The sequence below is a fragment of the Heterocephalus glaber genome, unplaced genomic scaffold, assembly GCF_053883595.1.
Source record: "Heterocephalus glaber isolate CG9 unplaced genomic scaffold, H.glaber_assembly_v1.0 deba00001572, whole genome shotgun sequence".
Taxonomy (NCBI): domain Eukaryota; kingdom Metazoa; phylum Chordata; class Mammalia; order Rodentia; family Bathyergidae; genus Heterocephalus; species Heterocephalus glaber.
This window is the reverse complement of record NW_028258357.1, coordinates 14,988,314-15,011,980: the sequence shown is the minus strand read 5'-3', so window position 1 is coordinate 15,011,980 and position 23,667 is coordinate 14,988,314. Positions and strand designations below refer to the sequence as shown.

Here is a 23,667-nt window from a genome sequence, read left to right as displayed (position 1 = left end):
GTACACATGCTGCAGCTGGTTGTTTTATCACTGAAAGCTCTAAAAGGTTCACCATCACTGACATAAGACAATGGGCACAATTTTTAAAAATCTAAGAATAAGTCAGTCAAATTTCTAGGCTATATAGTAGGCTATTAGATCTATTATAATATTGTCAATACCAATCTTTATACTTTAAAGAGGTAAAATACAAAATTATAAACATGGACTTAAAGGTTCCATTGTAATTTTAAAATAATAAGATGGAATCTTATTTTCCCAAGTAGAAAAGATCTAATTCCTCAAACAGCTCATGAGTTACAGGACTTGAATCTCACCCCCAAAAAAGTAACATTAATATGTTAGAAATTTCCAATAAAGGCTGAAGAACCAAAGTTTACAAAATATTTTTATAAATGAGGGCTTCAAAATTAGAACTATAATGATCTCACGTTTATCCATGTGCCTTACAATGTGATTTCTTAAATGTGGGAAAGAGGGCTGAGTTATAACAACTAATTAGTAATAGTCACAAAATCCTTATGATTATGTCACTCTTGCAAATATCATGTTAATTTTAAACATTAAAAAGAGGTCCTAAATACTGATTCACTAATTGCAAGGCAAGATGCATAAAAATGAGGTAGTAGTAAAGTACAGTAGTGAAGGTAGAATAAACTGTTTGACACTGATATTAAATTCCAGTGTTGCTGACCACCTCTGACAGGATCCAAAGAGACTTAAGTTGCTCTGTCTACTCTTGAAGAGTGCAGTTTGCTTACTGACCAGGATCGTTCTCTGCCTCAATCTTATTTAGCTCTGTTTGAGTAGGCAGAGTGCCCAAATTCCATTTCTGCCCTTTGCCGAATTCTCTCCCAAGCCTCTATCTTGTGGGGTGGAACTAAGTTTCATGCCCATCCCACCACATATTTAATTTAGGAGAAGACTGATGAAATCAGAAGTTCTCTACAAAATATAACTTTTAATGTTCTATAGCACACAGCAGGGCACCTTAGGCTGAAAACAATTTATATATTTCAAAATAGCTAGTGGAGATGGTTTTGAATGTCCCCAGTGCAAAGGAACAATAAATTTTTAAGGAAAAGGACATGCCAATTAGCCTGATCATTACACATGGTATACCTGCACTGAAATATCAAAACTGTACCCCATAAGTATGTCAAAAACATTTTTTAATTCTTAAAAATTATAATTCCTCTTAAATGAGCTGAGCTTACATACAATTATTAAGCTGCTTTCCAAGTGGACTACCTTACCTACCCCAGTATATAAAACTATGACAGTTCATAATAATTTAAGGTCTGCTATGCAAATTTTGCCACTGAAAAAAAGAACAAGTTACCAACTACTTGTAACTTTATATTCAGACCTTACCTTATTTTAAGAAGAAAAAGTTTTCAAGGAGAACAAAAATAAAGAAGCCAGTATTATCCCCAATCAGAGGGATTAACTTATACAACAAAACGATAAGGAAAGAATATGCAGTGAGAGCTTCATTTATGTGCCGTGGGATTTTGACAAAGCCATCCCGATCAAGGAGGGACTGAGGGAGGGTCAGGCAGCCCCTGAGTCCAAGAGGGACAAAATCCGAAGCAAGGGCTACCATCAGACATGGGTCTTCTGCTGATTGTCCTGAGTCCAGGGTCACTAAGGGTAGTTACACCACCAGCATTCAATGGTCAGACTAAACTACTGACCTAGGCACGGTATAGTCCTAAGTCAAGAATCAACAGGTTCCCACCTACAAAGAGGAAATGAAAAAGCAGGGACCTAATTAATGAAATCCAAATCCTTAATTGCTCCCCTAGGATGCATATTATTTTATCTAAAGATGTTTCAGTAAGCACACGTACCTTACCTTCAATTGTTACGGTATCATTTTGAATTTAGATTAAGAATGATGCTTTCAAGCACCTGTATTTTTAATTGCAAGCACCATAATAAATAAGCAATTGCCATCCAGGCAGAACAAAGATTCTAAAGGAAAAAAACAAAATACTTACCCCTTCAGCAAGCTCCAAAAGTGGAACAGGCTTACATTTGCAACTTGAAACTACTATTTTGTCACCACTGGAAGATGCTGTTACTAGAAAGTTATCTAAATGAAGAGTTATGGAACATCAAACAATCCATGAACATCTACAAGCACTAGACTATCATTATAAAAATGCAATCACACAAGCAAATGCTGAGAAGACAAGCAAATGAATACATCTTATACATTAGCTTTCAAAAATGGCTCAGGTTACTAATTACTAATTCCCTTTACTACTACTGCAAGGGAGAACTATCCCTCCTGGCTGGGCTACCCCTTGAAAGCTATTTAACCCATGTGAAATACTACTCCATTTTCAGGGTAGGCCAGAAGGTCAGTCTAATTTTATCCATCAAGAATGAGAGCATGATGAAAGTAGCATCAGCAAATATCAAAGTCTTTCCATCTACTAAAACTGCTCAAGATACTTATTAATCCAGTGCTTGCTAACAATTTAGGCAAAGAAGCAAATACTCAGACTAGTCAATTTTTCCCCCTCAAAAAAAAAATGAAATCTCTTTATATTCTCAGGACTGGAATTTTTGTGACAGTGTATTTCAAACTTACATGTATTAGAAATAAATGTAACAGTAACTATAGTCGATATAAATAAGTGTGAGCTAATAAATGTCAGGGAAGAGTTATATTTTTGCTTTATTTTAAATTAAATGTAACTAATTAAAAATTAATTTTATTTAAAGTACATTTACTTATTTACAGAAATTATATGGAGTTAGTAAACACAAGACAAAGTATTTTAAAATTAAAATGATTATAATATAATGAAAAAAAAGAATCTGAGGTTCTTTTTAAGAGTAATTTTGAAAGCCGTAACAAATATCAGAAGTTTAAGGCTATGCTGTTAAACAAGCAAAGTCAGTGTACAGAAGGAATGGAGCAAGGCTAACGGCACTGAATCCTATCTGCATTACTTTGGGGTACTTTGTATAGCATTCAGATATTCTGTGAGTAGACCATGGATTGCAATTTTATGATTCAAACAAAATACTTTTTACCTAGGTAGTATAAAACTGGGGGGAAAGCATTTCCCTTTCCTTGGCTTCTTCCTCTTCACCACTACTTTTCTCCTTTAACACAGAAAAGGAAGGACTAAACCATGATAACACAAAAGAGTAAGAACTTTTTAAAGGTCTCTTGTAGTTTTAAAAGACATGAGAAAAATGGGAACACTACCTAAAGAAACCAAAAACAAAATAAAAATATTAACTTTCCTGGCGCATCACCCTAGTCTCATTCTTGGAATCTATGCTACAAGGACCCCCCAGTCGCTGGGTCTATGACCTCTTTGTTCTTCAGTAACTGACTAACCAATAGAAGCGATCAAAGCTCCTCAGGAATATGATTATGTGCAGGCTTTCAGTGCATATCCACTCAGGCAAAAACTATACAGAACTAGAGTGCTTTACAAGAGTCACACAACACTAAGTCACAGCCGCATTAGTTGTCTGACAGACCATTAAGTGGCATGCCAGTAAATGTCAGTTTCTGGTACAAAAATAAATAAAAAAATAGTAAATCTTATTAAGAATTGCTCCTTTCTCTTACATGGTAAGTAACAGAAAAAAATTAAGTTCTAAGCATAATGAAAATTTAAAAATAGGGGGCAGCAACTTCATGAATTGCCAATCTTCAAAATATTTTCCCTACTCCATGTTTAAGAGTTCATCAAAAATGCAGTCACTTCCCTGTAAGTTTCATCAATAGAGCAACAAATTATTTCACTACTTTAATACAAGATCAAGGAGTAATGAAGAATAAATTTAATTCAAGAAGAAAATTTGTCATCTTTGTTATGTATTTGCAATAGATACTGGTCATAAAAGGTTTAAAGCTTTAATTTTTTATATATTTTCTTTAATCAGGAAGTAGAATGTTAATATTTCAGTACTAATAAGTTTTAATAATATTATAACATTAACATTGATCTTAATTTCTGCTTAGTGTATGTGCTTCACAAAAGAATAATTTCTAGCACATCAATTTTACAGAACATTTTCATAGGGTCCTAAGACTTAGTAGTGCTATATAAATACAGCAGTGGTTCTCAACTGGAAGTAATTCTGGCAATTCTGAGGACATTTCTGGTTTCATATTGTAGTAACCGCCATGAAAAAAAGATCAAATTGGATAACTGAACACTGGGTAAAGGCCTGCTTTCATTAGCCTAAGACTGGGTACTACTGGCAACTAGTGAGTAGAGACCAGGAAAGCCCTGCAACAAAGAATTATGGGACCCAAAGCATCAATACTGTCAGGCTGAGAAACCCGACAAGCAGGCTTCACTCCATCATTAATTTTATCCACATTTAAGAGCTCACCAGGCCAGGGGGGTATCAGAAAAGCTTAGGGAAATTCATTGTACACAACTTCACCATATCTGTCCAGGAAATGATGCTTTCATTACATACAGAAAGAGAAACACAAAAAGAGCATCAGTAAGATGGGGATGCAGGATAAATTTTTTTTTTTTAATCTCTTGGCTTCCAACTTCCTTTGTATTAGTCTCTAGGTAAGATTCAAATATTCAAATGTAGATGCAAAACCTCATTTCAAAACTTTTGGAAGTTTTCCTGCCCATCATAACCTACTACATTCCATTTGGTTCAACAGTAAATTGTAGGTAACACAAATAATTTATGGTCTAGATCTAAAGACTAAAATACATTTTTTTTGTAATAGCAGTGTTTTTCAATAAAGTGGGTTGCAGTTAAATTTAAATCAACCACAAAAACAAAATTCACATGTATTGTTTTTCAAAATTACTATTTCACCTTATACATAGCCTTACAAAATACATTTCTCATGTGTTACATGCAAAAGTTTCACTGCTACAAGTTGTGATGCCAAATAAAAAGTGGTTACTTAAAAAAAAAGGATACTGTTGCTGCTCCAACACATTGAACTGATTCCATGTGGTGACGTGTGTGGGTTGAATTTATCCACCAATGTCACAGATGAAGCATCCCATATTTTAATATCATCTCCTGATGAAGCAAATCTGAGGTTTTCCTGCATGGCTGCACCTACAAAACGTTTAGAGTAACATTTCTTAAAAACAATTAAGGACATCCAAAAAAAGAAAAGAGAACAAAAGTTGAAGAATCCAATATCAAATAAGTGGCTCTGCCTTTGTTTTATTCCAATGTATTCACCACAAAGTAGTTGGACTGATCTTTCTAAAACACAGACCAAACCATATACTCTGAGTTGATACTTCTAATAGTTCCCCACAGTAATTATCACATTCAACCTCCTTAGCCTGCCTTATACCACCTGGCTCCTGTGTAACTTTCTTACCTCTCTTCCCTGCTTCTGAAAGCAGCCCTGTACCCGACTAACCAATGTTCAATTACAGTGCACCTTTGACTTACAAACTCGATCAGTTCCCGAGGGCTGGCTATAACTCAAATTGATTGTAAGTCAATACAGCTTAGATCTGGGTGTTTACCTGGGTACACGCTATAGATAACAAGAGGCAGATGAATCTTCCATTAACCTAATTAACCCAAGTTGTTCATATGTCAGGCCGGTTGTAACTTGAGGGTCCACTGTACCCAATTTTGTCTTTATGGCATTTACTACTATATGAAATTCTTCTTTGTTCTCATTATAACATCGCCCTCTTCATACCAGCATCTTGAAACATTCCAGCACAAAGTAGGTACTCAACAAATAACTTCCTAATCTTTCTTTAGATATATGGTAAACTAGCATTTCTGCAAGTCTGAATCCTGTCTTCACAAGTTTTTTAAATAACGCATTAGCAGTACAGCCAAAGATGCCAAGTCTTAGTCTATGATACCCTCACTTTTCCTTATTCATGGTATGTAGTTCAAACATATAATTCTAACATGATGATTTCACAAACCAAGGAAGTCTAGAAAACAGAAGGCAAGGAAACCACTCTAGGCAGACACTTTGAAGAGTAACAAGTAGTATAGATGACAGGTGAGAAAAAATATGCTCAAAACTACATGGCAAAAAGGCCTAGAAGTATAATTCCCCACAGCTTCCTAGCATGGATAGTACAAGAATACTGCACAGCAATAGCAGTATCACAGAAAAGGCGCCAAGTCACGAACAAAGCATCACATTTATGTCTAATATACTCTAATTCGGAGGGCGAGTTAATGGGATGATAAATTATAAGAATCTTTCATTCTCGAGACAACTGTTTAATATGTTTATAAAAAGGCCAAAACATTTAACCAGAAAACTCACTCAAATGGTTCATTATGCTTGTTTTATTAAACATAGTGCTACTAAAAGCCATTAAGGTCACCTGTTGAAGTGCAGGCTTAGTGTTTCGACTTGATGACTTAAAACAAGGGCCAAGCGTGCCCTCTGGGTTCCCTCCTCAAGAAACAATGACAGGCTGGAGAGGGGAACTCTCAGGCCAGCAGCGGATGGAACACCGTGCCCATTAGGCAAAGTGGTGCAGCGGACGGATCACCCAAGCCAAGGTTCAGAAAAGCTGGATTCCAAACCATCTGCCGGACTTAGGTGATAGCAACTTTGGCAGAGTCTTTTCACGTTTCCTTCGCTGAACGTGAAGCGGGGAGGCGACCATCTGCCCACCTAACTAAAGGAGAGGGATGACGTTCTTCTCCCAAAGAGGGCTCCCATCCCAGGAGAGCTGTCAGGACACGGGTCAGCACACTGCGGGCCCGGTTTAGAGACAGCGGCTTCTCAGACAATGCAACCACCACAGCCAGCAGAAATAAAAGTTCTCCAACTTTGCTGCACCAGAGGGCATTCTACTTCCCGGAGAACGCTGCACGAGGGTTACCTCGTAAAATGCGCTCGAGCGCCTGCCAAAGGAGTCGTATTCCAGGTTTACAAAAAGCAGGACGGGCTTAAGGGAAAGATGCAAACTTGCGGGGCAGCACACTTCCCAAAGTCGCCGCCAACCTACGCGGTCTGGCCCGGGGCACCTCTGGGGCTGGGGCCGGGATGGAGCTGAGCCGAGGCCGGCGGAGGAGAGCGACCCGGGGGGCCCCGGACGGCCCGCACTTCCGCACCGCGTGGGCGCCGCCCCCCCCCACAGCCCCGGGACAGGGCCGGCAAGGCGCGCGGGGCCCAGGCACCTCGGGGCCGCCCTCTAACGAGGCAGCGCAGAGTCAGGGGTCAGGAGATGCTCGGGCGCGACCGGCCGGGACCCGCTGACCCCGGCCCTCTGAACCTCACCTCTCGACCGCGGGACAACAGGGGGCCACGGCGCTGCCCACTCCGCGCAGCGCTTCCGGCTCCCGCCTGCACTGTTAAACTTCGGAGGCCGGAAGTCCCGCCCGCGTGACGTCACTAAGGGGCGCGGCCAGGAGCTCCTTTTCGCTTGGCTGGAAGCTGCAAATTGGAGGATCTCCTTCCGTGCCCGGACGGAGTTTCGGCCGCTCTTGTCATTCATTTGTTTGCTGACTGTCTGCTGTGTCCCAGGTGCTGTGTTCGACCTGGGTCTACGTACAGTATTGTGTTGGGGATGTGGGGGACAAAAGTGAACGCTCTGGTCCCTGGCCTGGTGTCCGGTGAGGGAGGCTGGTGCTGATGAATAAACGCATACTTAAGTGAAAAGGGAAAACTGTGACAACACATATGAAAGCCTATAGTAAGGGAAATTCATGTGGATGTGGGTTCAGGAAAGGATTCTCTAAAGAGGAAGCCATGGAGAGGGCATAATAACCACATAGAATTTACAAACCAAGAAAACTCAAAGGTTAAGAAGTAACTCAAAAAGTAAGCGCCTAGGCTAACCAGTATCTAAACCCATCATCTTTCACATCATGCTTTGGGGTCAGGAACATCAAACACCATCTAGTTGGGAATTCTTTTGAAGAGAAAGCTTCCCAAGGTGGAAAGGGGGTTGCTGGATTGGGTTTTCAAATGCCTGTTCTAATGGACTTAAAATTTTAACTCTCCTGAGGATTTTTGCTAGAAATATTTATGGGGCATTTTTTCCTACAAAGTGTTGTTCTTTCATCACAAGTACATACAGGATATACTTATGAACTAGGTACATGAACGCCAGTTATTTATATTCACACTGCAAATAACTGGAAACCTGGCAACTAGTTTTTTTCAGAGGGGAAATTAAAGTCCTAGTCGTGTTCTGGAGGTTGATGGGGAGCGGCAAAAGAATCAGTAGAGCAAGCAGAAACCGTCTTAATTGTGTAGTCTCCAGTTCTTGAGATTATTAAATCTAATTCTGGCAGGGATGGGGCCCCAAAAGCTGGGAACTAAGAAAGGGAGGGGGGTCAGAGCGAACTGGGGTAAACGAGGAAGAGAATTAAATATGAACGATAATTAAATCTCAAAACTGAAACCAACAGGAAAGTTGAGACTAGACTATGTGAAAAAAGTATGATATAACAAAATATAATACTTATTATATAATATATTTATTGAACACTTTGCTAAACACTATGAGTGTATAGACGTGTGTATGTACTTTACATACGTATGTAAATTTTCATCTTTCTAAAAATACATGCAGTTTGTGCTACTACGTGTCCCTATTTTACATATGATGAAACAGGTTACATAACTTGCCCAAGACTACAGTTAATAAATAGCAAAGACAGAAATCAGGCCCTGATCCAAAGACTAGAAAGACCGTATTCCATCCCCTTACACTTTACGATTAAAGTGTGAAATCCATGGTAACTCCCACTTCTCCCTCCCTGCTGGTGCCACAGCCTCATCATGTTTATATTGGTCCTGAACCACCCCAACACTCTTGCTACCCTCTCTGTGCCTATGAGCATAATGTTCCCTCAGTCCTGCGTAACATAGTCTACAAAGCAATGGGGACCAAATGTTGGATGCAAATTTGGTAATACTGTAATTGTAGAAGCATACAACTTAACAAATGTAGACATCAAGACAAGGATTATTCTAGAAAACAGAGATGTTTCACAACAATAAAGGAATAAATCCGGAAGCTAAATCAATTACAACTGTATGTATGAACAATAATAGATTTTTAAAGTATTTGAAGAAAAATATCAGAACTAATGGGGGGGAAACATATCCATAACTGCTATTGGATATTTTAACAGAATTCTCTCACTAATTGATAGAACATTCAGGTAAGAAAAAAATCAGTGAAGATGTGTAAGATTTGGGCTTTCGGCCAGAACCACTATCTGCCAGTAATTTACCAAAATGACACACACAAAGGGAAACAAGAGAGGAACCTGGTATAAGTCATCTAGGGCTTTTAGAAAACATGGGGTTGTTCCTTAGTCCACGTATACACAAATCTACAAAATGGGTACTGTTCAAAAAGCGATGCTACACAAATGTTACCATAGTAAAACTGGAAGAGTCTACAGTGTCATTCAGCATGCTGTCGGCACTGTTGTAAACCAAGGAGGTGAAGGGCAAGATACTTGCCAAGAAAATTAATGTGCATATTGAGCATAAGCACTCTGAGTTGAGATAGCTTTCCAAAACACATCAAGGAAAATGATGAGAAGAAAGAAGCCAAAGAGATGGTACCTGGGTTCAGCTGAAGTGCCAGCCTGTCTTGGTCAGAGACGCACACCTTGCGAGAACCAGTGAGAAGGGACCTGAGTGGCTGGAAACTGTTCCCTATTGTCATGGCATAAGCTTGGGAGTAGCTCTGCTACTCAGCACCTAATTAGTGACTAAGTGTTCTAGACCTTGCTTAAAAATTTAAAAAGCATCCTGAATTGCAAGGGTGCTTTTCTTAATTGGATAGGTATGTGGTGCCCTTACCGCAGAGAAACAAGTATTTGGTGCAGATTCTCATTCTCCCTAGTTAGTTGTGTCAGGTCTTCACACTTTAGTTTTCTGTGCCAAAAGGTGTAAGGTATTGTGCAGGTGTATACCTAAATATGGGCAAATATTTATGAAATATTTATATTGGATTGAAGATCCTCTAAATCACCATGGGAAAAAGATGTCTCCAAATAAATGAAAGGCAGTGCATGGCATTATAGTTAAATAAATAAATTGTTTAAAGCATCCTGTTGTGAGTTACGTTCTAGTTCTGAATTGCTTTGACCATTCGTGATATACGACTTGGAAAATAATACTGTAAAAGTATTTGTCTTTGTTTACTGTAATAAAATACTACAGGCCTCAATGGGAAAAAAAGATATGAAAGGTTTGGATATTATCAACCACCCACACTGACGTTCATGGAATCCTCTACCTTCAACTGTTATAAGATAAACATTCTTTTCAAATACAGATGGAACATTTACAGAGATAAACTATATGGTAGGCCATTAAATGAGTTTCAATGTATTTTAAAAGAATAAAACTTGCAAAGCATACTCTCTGATCTTAAAAGTGAAGGACCCTAGTTAGCAAGACAGACTCCATATTGCTGCTTGACCCACCTGCCTGCCCTTTAGATGAACTCAGAAGGAGGAAACTTAAAAACCTCCTCCCCTTAGAAAGTCTCTTTAGAAACAACAATTAATCAACTATTGTTTTACAAATGTTCTAAGGGCAAGACGTTCAGCTTCTGTACCTTTTGCTTGCTTTGCTAGTTCTATCCCATAGCGGGGCCTAGAAACTGTTGGCCTCAAAGGTGTATAAAACATGTTTGTCTCGCCCCAGTCGGGGCTCGAGTCTGATGCTCGGCTCGGGTCCCGGCCGGTAATAAACTCCTGTGTGGGTTTAATATCGGTCTCTGGTTGGTTCTCTCTCACTGGGTGTAACATTCTTGGAGGCCCCAGCGAGATAGCCAGCTGCTCTGGAGCTTATTATCTTGGAGCCTTTGTTTCTTTTTAGGAGAGACCAGGATCAGACATCGCTGGTGTTTGGCCCCTCTGGACACTGGTCTGCGGAAGGAGAGGCCACCCTGACGGTATTCTGGGGCTAGGCCACCCTGATGGTATTCCGGGGCTCCAGGTAGGCTGGTCCCAGTCGGGCCCTACTGCCGATCAACCAACCCACAGGAGTTTATCGGGAAAGCCTCTAGAGGTAAGAATCGAATGATTCTTAGTGCACTATGGGTAGGTAGGAGGAAGCCGGACGCGGCACAGTTTCCCCTACCTAGCGTCTCTTCCTGATGGCAAGCAGACTCACTGGGTCAGAGTCCTCAGAAGAGCGACTCCCTGGGTGGGGTCCGAATCCATTCGGCCCCAGCGGTTTTACTTGGCCAAAGTTTGTCTTTGTCTGTTTGTTGTTGTCTGTCTGCTTGCTCTGTGTGCCTTTTGTGTTTTCACAGGCTAAAATTATGGGTTCCTCACAGTCCACAGAAGGAACTCCACTTGATTGTGTTTTGAATAACTTCAAAAAAATTTATTCCACGGACAGGGAAGATGAATATGGCATGAAATTTTCTAAGGCAAATTATGAACCCTGTGTCAATTAAAATGGCCCAGTTTCAGAGTCAGTTGGCCCCTGGTGGGAACTTATTCTGTGCACATTGCTGGAAAGGTTTGGAATGTGGTCACGGGCATCGGGGCCCCACAGGTCCTGATCAACCTTTGGCACTCGATCGGGACAGGACTACGGTCCATCAGCCCTGTCTTCCTCCTCCCTTTTTCCTTTAAAACAGACAGAGCCCGAGGGAGGATTGATTTCGGTCCCTTTTACAACTCGTGATCTTTACAATTGGAAACATCAAAATCCCCCCCTTCTCTGAAAAACCTCAGGCATTAATCTCTTCTTGAGTCTGTTTTTCATACCCATCAGCCAACCTGGGATGATTGCCAGCTGCTTTTACAGATCCTGTTCACCACCGAGGAGCAGGACCATATTTATCAGCAGGCAGTCAAAGATGCCCTGGGGCCAAACCCTGGCGTCACTCCCAGAACTATGGGGTATTCAGCTAGGGCTGAAACAGTGGTTCTGTCGTGGCACCCTGAATGGTACCCCAATGATGATGATGGTAAGAGGAGGCTGGGGACCTACCACAAGCACTTATTATGGGGACTCCAGGCAGCTGCCTAAAAGCCCACTAATTTGAGTAAGGTAAGTGAGGTTCACCAGGGAAAAACAGAGTCTCTGGCTGCATTTTTGGAGAGACTCTTGGAAGCCTATAGAGTTTTCACTCCTTTTGACCTCGAGGCTCCCAAAAATGCAGCAGCTTTAAACTTGGCCTTTGTCTCCCAGTCGGCCCCAGACATTAGAAAGAAATTATAGAAATTGGAGGGATTTGAGGGAAAGAATAGAACTAAACTTCTGAACATAGCCCAGAAAGTTTATGATAACCATGACGCCCCCGAGGAAGTCCTAGCCAAGAAATTGGGGAAAGTCACTATTGCTGAACTCCAGGCACAAGAGACAGATTGGAGCACATAGAACTACCAGTTCAATGTCCACTGACTATCTAGTTATCATACAAAAGGGTGTCAGGCCACACAGTGTTACAGAGAAGCAGGAGAATGTAGCACAATGTGAGATTAAAACTAACTTTTGATAAAAAGGAAGGAGTGAGTACTTGTATAGAAGTAACACTTTATCAACCATAAAAATGCTCAACTTCTACAAAACCCACAGTGAAAAGACAGTCTGGTAAATCCAAGATTTGTAAAACCCACAGAATCTGAGAAAAGGGGGGAAATATTTATACAAGTAGAAGTTTTAAAAATGTAACTTTGTTCTACCCATTATACATTAATAACATACACACACTAACTGAAAATATGCTACAACCATGTCTGGAAAAAGTTTAACATTTTCTAAGTGGACTTCGCCCCACATTTACTGGGTAATATAGCTGTTAATACTGCACAAGTACAATTAGCAATGATTTTTAATAACTTTTAAACAAAGATAAAGGGAGATTTTTTCCCCTCAAGTTTTAAACATCAAAACCTATGCTAATAAAAATTTAAAACTTTCAGCAGTCTAAATATTTCAAATGAAAACTATTACAAACTTCTCGGTTGTTCTTTGTAACCCAGGGACTGTGTATCAACGTAGTTATCCATTGTAGACTCCTTCAGAGATACTTCAGTCTCTCTCTCTTCACTGGATGGCTTTTTGTTGCTGCCAGCCTCATGGTTGTCTTTGCTTTCCTCACTGCTGTCTCCATTGTGCTGCAGCTGATTACTGTCTTGAGCATCAGAACCTCCATTTAGAGTCTTTGAACCTGTTTGTTCCTTTTCTAGCTTTTTGTTTGGCCCTTTCTTCCCTTGATCTTTGGTTTTATTTGCTTCCTCATGCTGTCTTTGTTCAGCAAGAGATTTATTCAACACTTGTGTGATGACAGAATCTCCTTCACCAACCAAAAACATGTTCTTAAATTTGTTGTACAACATTGTAGATTTTTCCATGATAACTTGACTAACTTTGAATCGTCGTATTTTTTTCAGGGTTGTAATCATCTCTGTGTGTTTCTGAGCTTGCTGCATTGTGACCTGAAGTGAAGCAAGTTCATACAAGGCCTCAATGCATCTGTTCACATCAAGATTATCAATTTTGAGTGAATTTTTAATTTCAGCATGTATCCTTTGAAGTTGAGAATCCATTGATGTTTCTCGCTTCTTCTCCACTTTCTTAACTTCTGGCTTCTTTCCTTCACCTTTATTCTACTGCTCAGTTTCCATTTGTTCCTCTTGCTTGTGTTTTTGGTCTGCAGCTTCCTTCTCATGCTGGCCTTTCAGCATATTCCTCCTACGAGCAGTCTGGAAGTTTCTTCCACCCTTTCTCTTCTTTTTACCTTCTTGGTCATCTCCCTCTTCTTCAGAATCAGAGGTCGATGTAACCCCTGTTTTAGCTAAATTTTTCCTTTTTGATTCAACTTCTTTCTTGCCCTCTTTTTTGTCTGGCTCTTTTCTTGGTTTATCTCCTTCCTTCTGGCCCTCTTCATCCTTTGTAGGCTGCTTTTTAGGTTGTTCTTCCTCTTGCCCTTTTTTCTTACTTTTGTCTTCTTCAGCAACCATGTCACTCTCTGAAGGGCAAGGCTGTTTTACCATTTGAGGTCTGCCTCTTGGTTTCCGAATCTTGACTGCTGTAGCTGCAGGTCGTCCTCTCTTAGGACTCACTTTTAGATTAACAGATGCTGTTGCTGTTGTCACTACTCCTCCCTCCTCGGTTTCTACTTTTTCTTTTTTTTTCTTTTTTTTTCGTACCAGGGATCAAACTCGGGTCCTTGCACATGCGCAGCAGGCGGCAAAACCACTGAGCAAAATCCCTGGTCCAGTTTCTATTTTTTCTGCCTTTCTCTTTCTCTCTCTTCTGGTAGCATTTGGAGTGGTTATGTCAACTGCTTTAGTCATATCCTCACTGCTTGCTTTTTCTTCATGATCACTGTCTTCCTTTGAAACACTAGTTTCTTTTTCTTCAACTTCAACATCAGATGATGCATTTGACTGTTTAGTTGATGCCTGTTGGCTTGAAAATTTCACTTTCAGATTGCTGTCTATCTCTCATAAGCCTTCATTAAAACCTTTTCGTTTATTTGGTTTACCATACTTTTCCTTATTTTCTGAGTAAGGAAATATATCCTTTGGTCCTAAAAAAGCAGTCTCATGAGTCCCAAAAAAGAAGATGGGCAGTTTGTTTGTGGGCGGCTTTACAGCTCCATCAGGAACTTCATCTACCTGCCGGGCCGCGGGCACCAGGGCTGCTGCTGCGCATGTCCATGCTGGCCACCTGCGCCACCAGTTGCCACAGAGCTAAATGTTTCTTTTGTAAGACTGAGAATAACACAGATTCCCACTTACTACTACTACTGCTGCTACTACTACTACTACTACTACTGGATTAATATTATTCTGGAGGTCTTAGGCAATACAGTAAGGCCAGAGGAGGAGGATGAGGAGAGAAAGAGGAAGAGGAGATAAAAAGCATACAGAGTTGAAGGGAAGAAGTAAAACTTTATTTGCAGACTATACAATTATGTGCTGGAAAATCACAAGGAATCCAAGAGAAAAAGCTCCTATAGGGAATAAATTTGGCAAGGCCTGTGAAAGGTCAATATACAAAAATAGAATAGCATTTCTATACACTAGCAATGAAGAATGGAAAAAATGAAATAAAAAGTACAACTCCATTTCCAATAGCATCCAAAATCATAAAATATTTACATATAACTTTGATAAAATCTGTGCAGTTAAAAACTATAAAACATGACTGAGAAAATTTAAGGACCAAATGTAGAGCTATGTCATATCCATATATCCATGAAGATTCAATATTGTTACAATGTCCATTTTTTTCCTGATTAATCTGTATATTCAACTTAATTTTCCCAAAATTCCAGAAGGCCCGGTGTGTGTGAGTGTGGTACAAAATGACCAGCTAGTTTAAAAATGTATACTGGAATGTGAATGTCCTAACTAAAATAGTTTTTAATAGATAATAAAGCTAGAGGACCTATAGCTCATGCCAATCTAGATTTGATGCAAAATAACCAAGTGACAGAAAGCAGAGAAGCACTTGCCTAGGTGGAGGAATGGACGACAAAGGAGTCAAAGAAACAATCGATAGCAATGAAAATGTTATTGTTATGGAGATTTTAATACATCTGCCAAAATTTATTGAAAGGTATATTTTAAATGATGCAGTTTCTTGTTTGCATATTACGCATCAATACATTTTGTATTTTTTTTTAAATCTCAGATGGGCCTGAGGTGTGGTGCAGTACAAAATGCTTGTCTGATGTGTACAAGGCCCTAGATTTGATTATCTACAGCACCAGAAAACATTCTCAGGAACTAAGAGCTCCTGATCGTTAGGACATAAGGTGATGTTCTTCACTTATAAAAGAAAAACAGGGTTAGTTCTTTAAAAGAATGACACATCAAAATGCACCATTATCAAATTTTAAAATACTGGCTTGAAAGAAAAGAGTTTAAACATTTTCAAAATTTAAGAAGATGCTAATAAACAAGTTTCAAGAAAAATAGTTTTAGTGTTCTTAATCGTAACATTAGAATTTACAACACGATGAAACAATGTTCCTATATTTCCAAACAAAAATGATTACTGCCTTAGAATTATCTAGCCATCTTAGCACTCAAGTGTCACAAAGAAAAACATGGAATATGTAAAGTCTCAACACAGTTACTACACATGCATCGTACTTGAGGAGGTAATTCAGCAAAGCAAAGGAATACACCAAAAGAGAGAACCATGGCATCCAAACTGTGCATGGTAAAGTATTTTCAAAGGATGCTGGTGACGGAAAATCCCAGAATAACAGGTGAACACTGGGGCTAAAGAATAACCAGTTCTACCTTGCTGGCAAACTATGGTGGGTACTGCAATCACCAAAAGGAACTTTTTCCTATCTTGAAAAAGTTCAGATGATACCACAGTAACAAACACTAGTGACACAAAGTATTATGATATTGATCAAATGCTGGGGAGTTGGATGGAGGAAGCAATTACTGCTGTCTAAGGACCTAGGATGATTTCAAAAGGAAGCAAGATGACATATACTCAATCTGCAGGGGTACATTTCAAGACTCGAATGGGTGTTTGAAACCATAATTAGTGCCAAACACTGTATATTCTATGTTTTTCCTGTACATACATACCTATGATAAAGACTGGGTTATAAATCAAGCACTATAAGAGATGACTAACAATAATTGTAAAATAGAACAATTATAGCAACATATTCTAATAGCTATGTGACTGTGATCTCTCTCAAAATATCTTATTGTACTTTACTTACCTTTCTTCTTATGATGAGATGATACTTAAATAATGATGACTTTAGGTCCATTATCAAGTAAAATAGATTTTTTTTAAATTTTATTTTATTGGTACATTTTAAGTATACAATATAATGACATTCATCATTGGGAATTTGCACGTCTACATAATCTCTTGGTTCTTATTTTTTCCCCCTTCTCCTGCCCTGCCTTCAAACCCTCCATCGCTCCCTGTTTACAAAGTGTTTGTTTCCTTTTTTTCATTTTCTCATATTAATTCCATTCCCTTCTTTCCTTTCTCCTACCCCTCCCATTTTCCCTTCCCCTTTGCCCCTTTTCTTCCTGTTTCACAGTAAAATAGATGTTTCTTGAACACAAATACTGCAATATTAAATTTGGTGATCAAGAGACTATTCAGTGCTCATTTACACTTTCAGTTTCTCACACCAGAGAAACTATTTGGTATTTATACATGTGTGTCCTATTTATTTCACTTAAGAGTATCACCTCAGTGTTCATCCACTTAGCTATAAATGTCTCTAATTTCTCAGTTTTTATGGCTGAGTAGTACTCCGTTTTATAAAAAAAAAAAAAAACACCACATTTTCTTTATCCACTCTCCATTTGATGGGCATTTGGGCTGTTTCCAAGTTTTAGCTATCACAAACTGGGCTGCTATGAACATGGGCACACATATATCACTGTGGTATGATTCTTTTAATTCTTTGGGGAAGATCCCCAGCAGTGGAATAGCAGGGTCAAATGGGACTTCCAGTCCTAGTTCTTTGAGATATCTCCATACTGATTTCCACAGTGCTTGCACCAGTCTACACTCCCACCAGCAGTGGAGCAGGGTTCCTCTTTCCCCACAGCCCTGCCAGCATTTGTTATTGGTTGATTTCATGATAGCAGCCATTCTTTCTGAAGTGAAGTGGAATCTCAGTGTTGTTTTCATTTGCATCTCTCGAATGACCAGTGATGTTGAACACTTTTTCATGTATTTATTTGCTATTTCTACTTCTTTGTGTGAGAAATGTTTGTTCATTTCAGATGCCCATTTTCGGATTGGGTCTTTAAATTTGGGAGGTCTCACTAGTTGATTGTTTGTGCTAGTTCACAGGCAACTGAGGTTTTGTTCATAAAATCTTTTCCTACACTGATGTCTTCAAGGGTTCTACCTAACCTCTGTTCCAACTGGTTCAGAGTTTCTATTTTAATATTTAGATCTTTAATCCATTTCGATTTTAGTTTAGTGCATGGTGAGAGATATAGGTCTAGATTTAATCTTTGGCAAGTTGAAGCCCAATTTTTCCAGCACCATTTATTAAAGAGGCTATCTTTCCTCCAGTGAGGGTGTTTGGCTCCTTTATTGAAGATGAGATGGCTGAGTGTGTCTGAAGTTGTTTCTGCATCTTCTAATCTGTTCTACTGGTCCTCAGGTCTGTTTCTTTGCCAGTACCATGCTGTTTTTATCACAGTAGCTTTGTAGTAGAGTTGCAGGTTGGGGATTTTGATACCCCCTGCCATGTCTCTGTTGCCTAGAATTGCTTTTGCTATTCTGGGTCTCTTCTTGTTCCAAATGAATTTTTGGTTTGTTTTCTCAAGGTCCATGAAGTATGCTGCTGGGATCTCAATTGGAATTGCATTAAATCTATATAGCAGTTTTGGAAGTATGGCCATTTTCACTATATTAATCCTTCCTACCCAGGAGCAGGGGATGTCTGTCCATTTTCTGATATCATCTTCAATCTCTCTTTTCAGAGTGCCATAGTTTTCAGAGAAGAGGTCTTTGGTTTCTTTTGTTAGGATGATTCCTAGGTATTTCAGTTTTTTGGATGCTATTGTGAAAGGAATTATTTGCCCTATTTCTCTCTCAGTGAGTCTGTCATTGGTGTAGAGGAAAGCTATTGATTTTTGTGTTGACCTTGTAACCAGCTACTTGACTGAATTTGGTTATTAAGTCTAGAAGACATTTGGTGGAGTTCTTGGGGTCTTCTATATAGAGTGTCATGTCATCTGCAAATAATGACAATTTGACTTCTTCATTTCCTATCTTCATTCCTTTTATTTCTTTCTCTTGTCTAATTGCCATGGCTAATGTTTCCAGAACTATGGGAGGGCTAGGGGAAAGGATAGAAAGGAATGGGATTAAATGAGAAAATGGAAAAATAGGAATAAAATCTTTGTAAATAGGGAGGAATGGAGGGGTTGAAGGGAGGGCTGGGCAAGGGTGAAAAATAAGAACCAAGAGAGATTATGTAAAGGTGCAAATTTCCAATGATGAATGTCATTATATTGTACACCTAAAATGTACCAATGATTAGAATGAATAATTGATAATGGAAAGTAGGAAGAAAAGGTCCAAAGGGTAGGGGTAGTGGGAGGGGCAGGGGAAAGGAAAGAAGGGAAAGGAAAAATGATGAGAAATGGAAAAAATGGAAATAAAGTCTTTGTAAATAGGGAAGTGTGGAGGGGGTGAAGGGAGGGCTAGGAATGGGGAAAAAATAAGAATCAAGATGCATTATGTAAAGGTACAATTCCCAATGAGAAATGTAGAGTCGCGCAGAAGACGCAGAATCACCCCACTGCAGACAAGCAGGTCTGCCCATGCCCTACAGAGGTCCTGAGTCACACAGAACACGCCAAATCAGCCTGATGCATACAGGCAGGTCTGTGCACACCCTACTGAGGTCCTGAGTTGCACAGAACACGCCGAATCAGCCCGCTGCACACAGGAAGGTCTGTGCAAGTCCTACCGAGGGCCTGAGTGGCGCGGAAGACACCGAATCACCCCGCTGCAGACAGGCAGCCACCTGGTTCCACACTACAAAGATGCAGAGGACACCAGACCACCAGACCAAGGTACTGAGTCCCACTGTTCCCAGCCCAGAGGTAGGGTCTTATGAGCCGTCGTCCCACTGCTCCTGGTCCAGAGGAAGGGGCTTCCCAGTCACCATCCCTCCCACTGCTCCCAGCCCAGAGGAAAGGCCTTCTGGGCCACCTTCTGTCCCGCTGCTCCTGACCCAGAGGCAGGGGCTTCCAGGCCACCATCCCTCCCACCGCTCCCGGCCCAGAGGGAGGGGCTTCTGAGCCACCATCCCACTGCTCCTGGTCCAGAGGAAGGGGCTTCCTGGCCACCATCCCTCCTGCTGCTCCCAGTCCACAGGAAAGGGCTTTTGGGTCACCATCCCTACCACTGCTCCCGGCCCCTCTCCCACCTCACCCAGCTCAGAGGAGGTAATCCCTGCAGGCGCTAACAGCCCCCGGCCCCAGTCAAAATGAGAAAACACATAAATAAGTCTCAAAACCAGACTTCCAGATCACCTACAGCAACCCCAAAGGGAAATGAGATGGAACACTCTGATACTCAACCACATGGACCCACTGAACTGGCAACAAAAGGGGATCTGGAAAAAATGAAATCAGAAATAATTTCTCAGATAACAGGGGAAATTGTGCCCCTAGTGCAAGACATGATTAATAAATCTAGAGAGGAGCTCAGGAACATGATGGAATCCCAACATAAGAAACAAATGGAATCCATAAAACAGATGAAAATAGATTTCCAGGACATGAAAAACTCCATTGAAAGTCTACACAGCAGAATGAGCCAATGTGAGGACAGAATTTCAGATATAGAAGATAAGATTGCAATTAGTGACCAGGAAAAGAAAAATTGCTTCAAAATTATAAGGGAACATGAGAAATCAATCCAGCAGCTGCTAGATGATGCAAAGAAGAATGACATAAGACTGATTGGGCTCAATGAAGAAACAGGAGAGAGTGGAGATGACATAAAAAAATCTCTTCACAGAAATAATGGCAGAAAACTTCCCAAGCAGGGGAAAAGAGCTTGACATACAGATAAGTGAGGCATATAGGACTCTAAATAGCCTTGACCAATGAGAAATGTAACTGTGTTGTATACCTAAATGTACCAATAAAAGAATTTAATAAAGTGAAAAAAAAAAAAGACTTCAGTGACTCAGGAGTTGAGTAGCTTATACAGTGTGGATACACTGGTCAAAGGGATGATGTATGCTCATGACAAGACAAAATTACCTCACGGTATTCAGAATAATGCACAATTTAAAACTTATGAGTTGATTAATTTAAAATTTATGAAATCATTACTCCTTTATTATTTTTAGGCTACAGTTGACCTTAGGTAGCTGAAACAGTGGAAAATGAAAATATGGATAAAGGGATCTATTGTGAGGGTTTTCAGGTACGGTTAGGGGGTCCCATTAGTTGAACATCTTCCCATCTTATCTTCCCTACAGCTCCCACCACCCATCACTTAGGGAGCCTGCTGCTCTGCATGGCTCTGCCCTGCACACTCCTCCTTTGACATTTCCTGCAGCTTCCTCCAGCATGTCATTCAAGTTTGCCCTCAAGGATCACCTCTCGGAAGCCACTTTTCCCCTGTACTACCTTATCTAAAATACCTCCACCTTCCATCCCACTCTGTCTCCTCACTACGCTGTCTTCAGAGCACATACCTTCTGACATTCTACATGAACTCACTGGCTTGGTTCGTTTGGTTTCTTCACTGGAATTAAAGTGCCACAAGAACAGGTAGTTTGTCTTGTCTGTTCCACAATATCCTCAGTGCTTCGAACAGTGCCTCTCAGGTAGTAGGTACTCAATGTCCACTTGCTGAATGAGCAAATGAATAAAGAGTGAATGTCTCCTGACACATTTCTCATCTGAGTGCAGGCCCAAGCACCCAACTGCCATCATTTTCTTTGAGCCAAAACATTCCCCTTCCCTACCTCCTCATAGCATCTCAAGGGCACAATTCAGATATCTGCAAATCAGTTCTAAGCATTTTCCTTTCTCACCAATGTTCATATAGATAATCAGGCACTCACATAAATTTTATTGCCAATTATCTCTCAAATCTGTCCACTCCAATCTCCCCATTGCCACTGTTCTTATCTCATTTGCATCATCCTCCACTTTTGGCTGAATGGTTGAAACAGTGTCTGTCCTCCTAATTTTCTTTCCAGGCTTCAGGATGAAAACCTCCTGTCCTCTAGACTCCTAACAATGCTCTTCATAAGACATGAGTCTGAACACATGGCACCTGACTGCTTTTCTTAAAACCTGTGCCTTCAGAATAAAGTCCAGATTCCCTCCTTCACAAAGGTGCTAAGCTCTTCACTACCTCCTCATGCAGACTTTCCCAAGTCTCCTCTGACCAGCAGGCCAACCTGCCCAGCTACCATACCTAGTACCACATTGTCCAGCCTTGCCTTTTCCGCTGCCTCTACTTACATCTCACACCTGGCTCTGCACAGCTGCACAAAGCAGCAAGGATCTGAGAACCTTCCCTCCCTGCTGGGTGTGGCTACAGCATCACACTCTCATGGACTGTAGATCATGGGTCCACTTCCTGACCCCTTGCACTGGACTTTAGACTCCAGAAACATAGTGCCTGTTTATGAAAAATAAATCTTTTTGTATCCCCAGATCTTAGCATGGTGCCTAACACAGAGAGATGTTTAAGGAAAGTCTGATAAATGAATGCATACATGAATCTGGTTTTTTTTTTCTTTTTTAGAATATGCTTTTAGAATTCAGCAATAAAATGTAAAATGGATTGCCAGTGAGGAGTCTGAAAATGAGCGGACTAGTTAAGAGCTAATTGACATATTCCAGGCAAGATAAAGAGAGGCTGGACTCAGGCAGAAGCAATGGGAATGGAAATAAGGACTCCGCATCAAGAGACTTTCATTTCAAAAAAACAAAAGATATTTTATGAGCAAATGCAATTGATTGAGCACTGTGTGTTTTCAGAAGGATGGCTCTACTGTTTTAAATTTAGACAAAGGCCGGAAAGCCAGACATACCCCGTGAGAAGCAATCAATCAACAAACTTCATGAAAGTGAGAAGAGGTGATTGAAGTAGACAAAGAGGTTAGGGAGGCACACAGTTTCTGACACAGAAATAAAAGAGAGTGTTTTAAATGCCGAAGAATCAAGAAGCTGACAGGAGAGTGAAGATTTTAGTGCAAAGGATGTAATAGCTGGAAAAGTTTGCTACAGTCTTTAATATAGTAAAATTTGCGGACAGCCTACAATATTATCCTGACTAGGAAGCTGTACATTACACAAGCTGCCTTTTATTCCAATAAAAGAAATAGGGGAATAAATAAGTTTCTGGGATTGATTAGGGGGAGATAACTAACTTCTAGGGCGTGTCACAAGGTCAGTGATGGCTCATCCTGTTTACATTTGACATCTTTAGAGTCCTGACATAACTGTGACAATTTTACAGTATCCTTGAAACACAAGGAAAGACTCTACTGTGACATTTCTGCTTTTAGCCAAAGTGTGGGGTGACAAAAAGGCTAGATAGCTCCTAGAAGCTTACTATGTGTAGGGCACTAGTTTTCATAGATCTGCCACCCAGCCCACATAAACATGAATTATTATCCTGTCATAACTGACCTTGGGGAATTCATTTTAAGGATTTAAAAATATAATAAAACCCTGTAAATGATATTTTTCCTGAATAAGTAATGAATACATGTTGTAAAACATTTAATTCATCTAAAAAAGGTCCAGTTAAAAATAAGTCTTTTCTGGGCCTGGGGATTTAGCTCAGTGCTTCCAGCACCTGCCTTGCAAGTGCAAGGTCCTGAGTTCGATCTCTGGTATCAAAAAAAAAAAGTCTTTTCCTACACTCAATAATGAGTCACAATTTTCCTTCTAAGACAGTAACTAAGCATAATTTCTCACGCATCCTTCCAGGAATAGTCATACACATAAGTGCAATTTTGCAGAATGCATTCAAAGTCTGTTTCATACACTCTGAAAACAAACATTATCTTACTATGCATTTGTTTTGTGCCTCTTTTTTTTTTTTTTTTTGCTTAACAATATGTAGTTAAGAGTTCCTCATCTTAGTACATATTTACCTCATTATTTCTGGTTTTTTTGTACCGGGAATGGAACTCAGGGCTTTGAGCTTGCAAGGCAGGTGGCAGAACCACTGAGCTAAATCCCGTCTTTACCTCA

General features: G+C 40.1%; 1 protein-coding gene and 1 pseudogene across 4 annotated transcripts in view; both read right to left on the bottom strand.

Annotated features, from left to right (window-relative positions):
* Nedd1 (NEDD1 gamma-tubulin ring complex targeting factor) overlaps window positions 1-7,379 on the bottom strand; it is a 45,607-nt gene extending 38,228 nt beyond the window's left edge. The window contains exons 1-4 of one of the 4 annotated variants that reach the window (XM_087192641.1): window positions 7,244-7,291; window positions 4,936-5,079; window positions 2,004-2,098; window positions 1,375-1,741 (exon numbers count right to left, since the gene is read on the bottom strand). Coding sequence is in view for 3 of the 4 variants with exons in the window: in XM_004844899.4 (XP_004844956.2) it covers window positions 2,004-2,098; window positions 4,936-5,071 (231 nt within the window). In the remaining variant the exon portion in view is untranslated. Of the gene's footprint in view, window positions 1-1,374; window positions 1,742-2,003; window positions 2,099-4,935; window positions 5,080-6,845; window positions 6,996-7,243 lie in introns of those variants that run through there. The other 3 variants (XM_004844899.4, XM_004844898.3, XM_087192640.1) reach the window with 3 other exon arrangements.
* A 5,512-nt stretch (window positions 7,380-12,891) lies between these two features.
* Window positions 12,892-16,712, bottom strand: LOC101708172 (PC4 and SFRS1-interacting protein pseudogene; annotated as a pseudogene).
* Window positions 16,713-23,667: the final 6,955 nt, after the last annotated feature.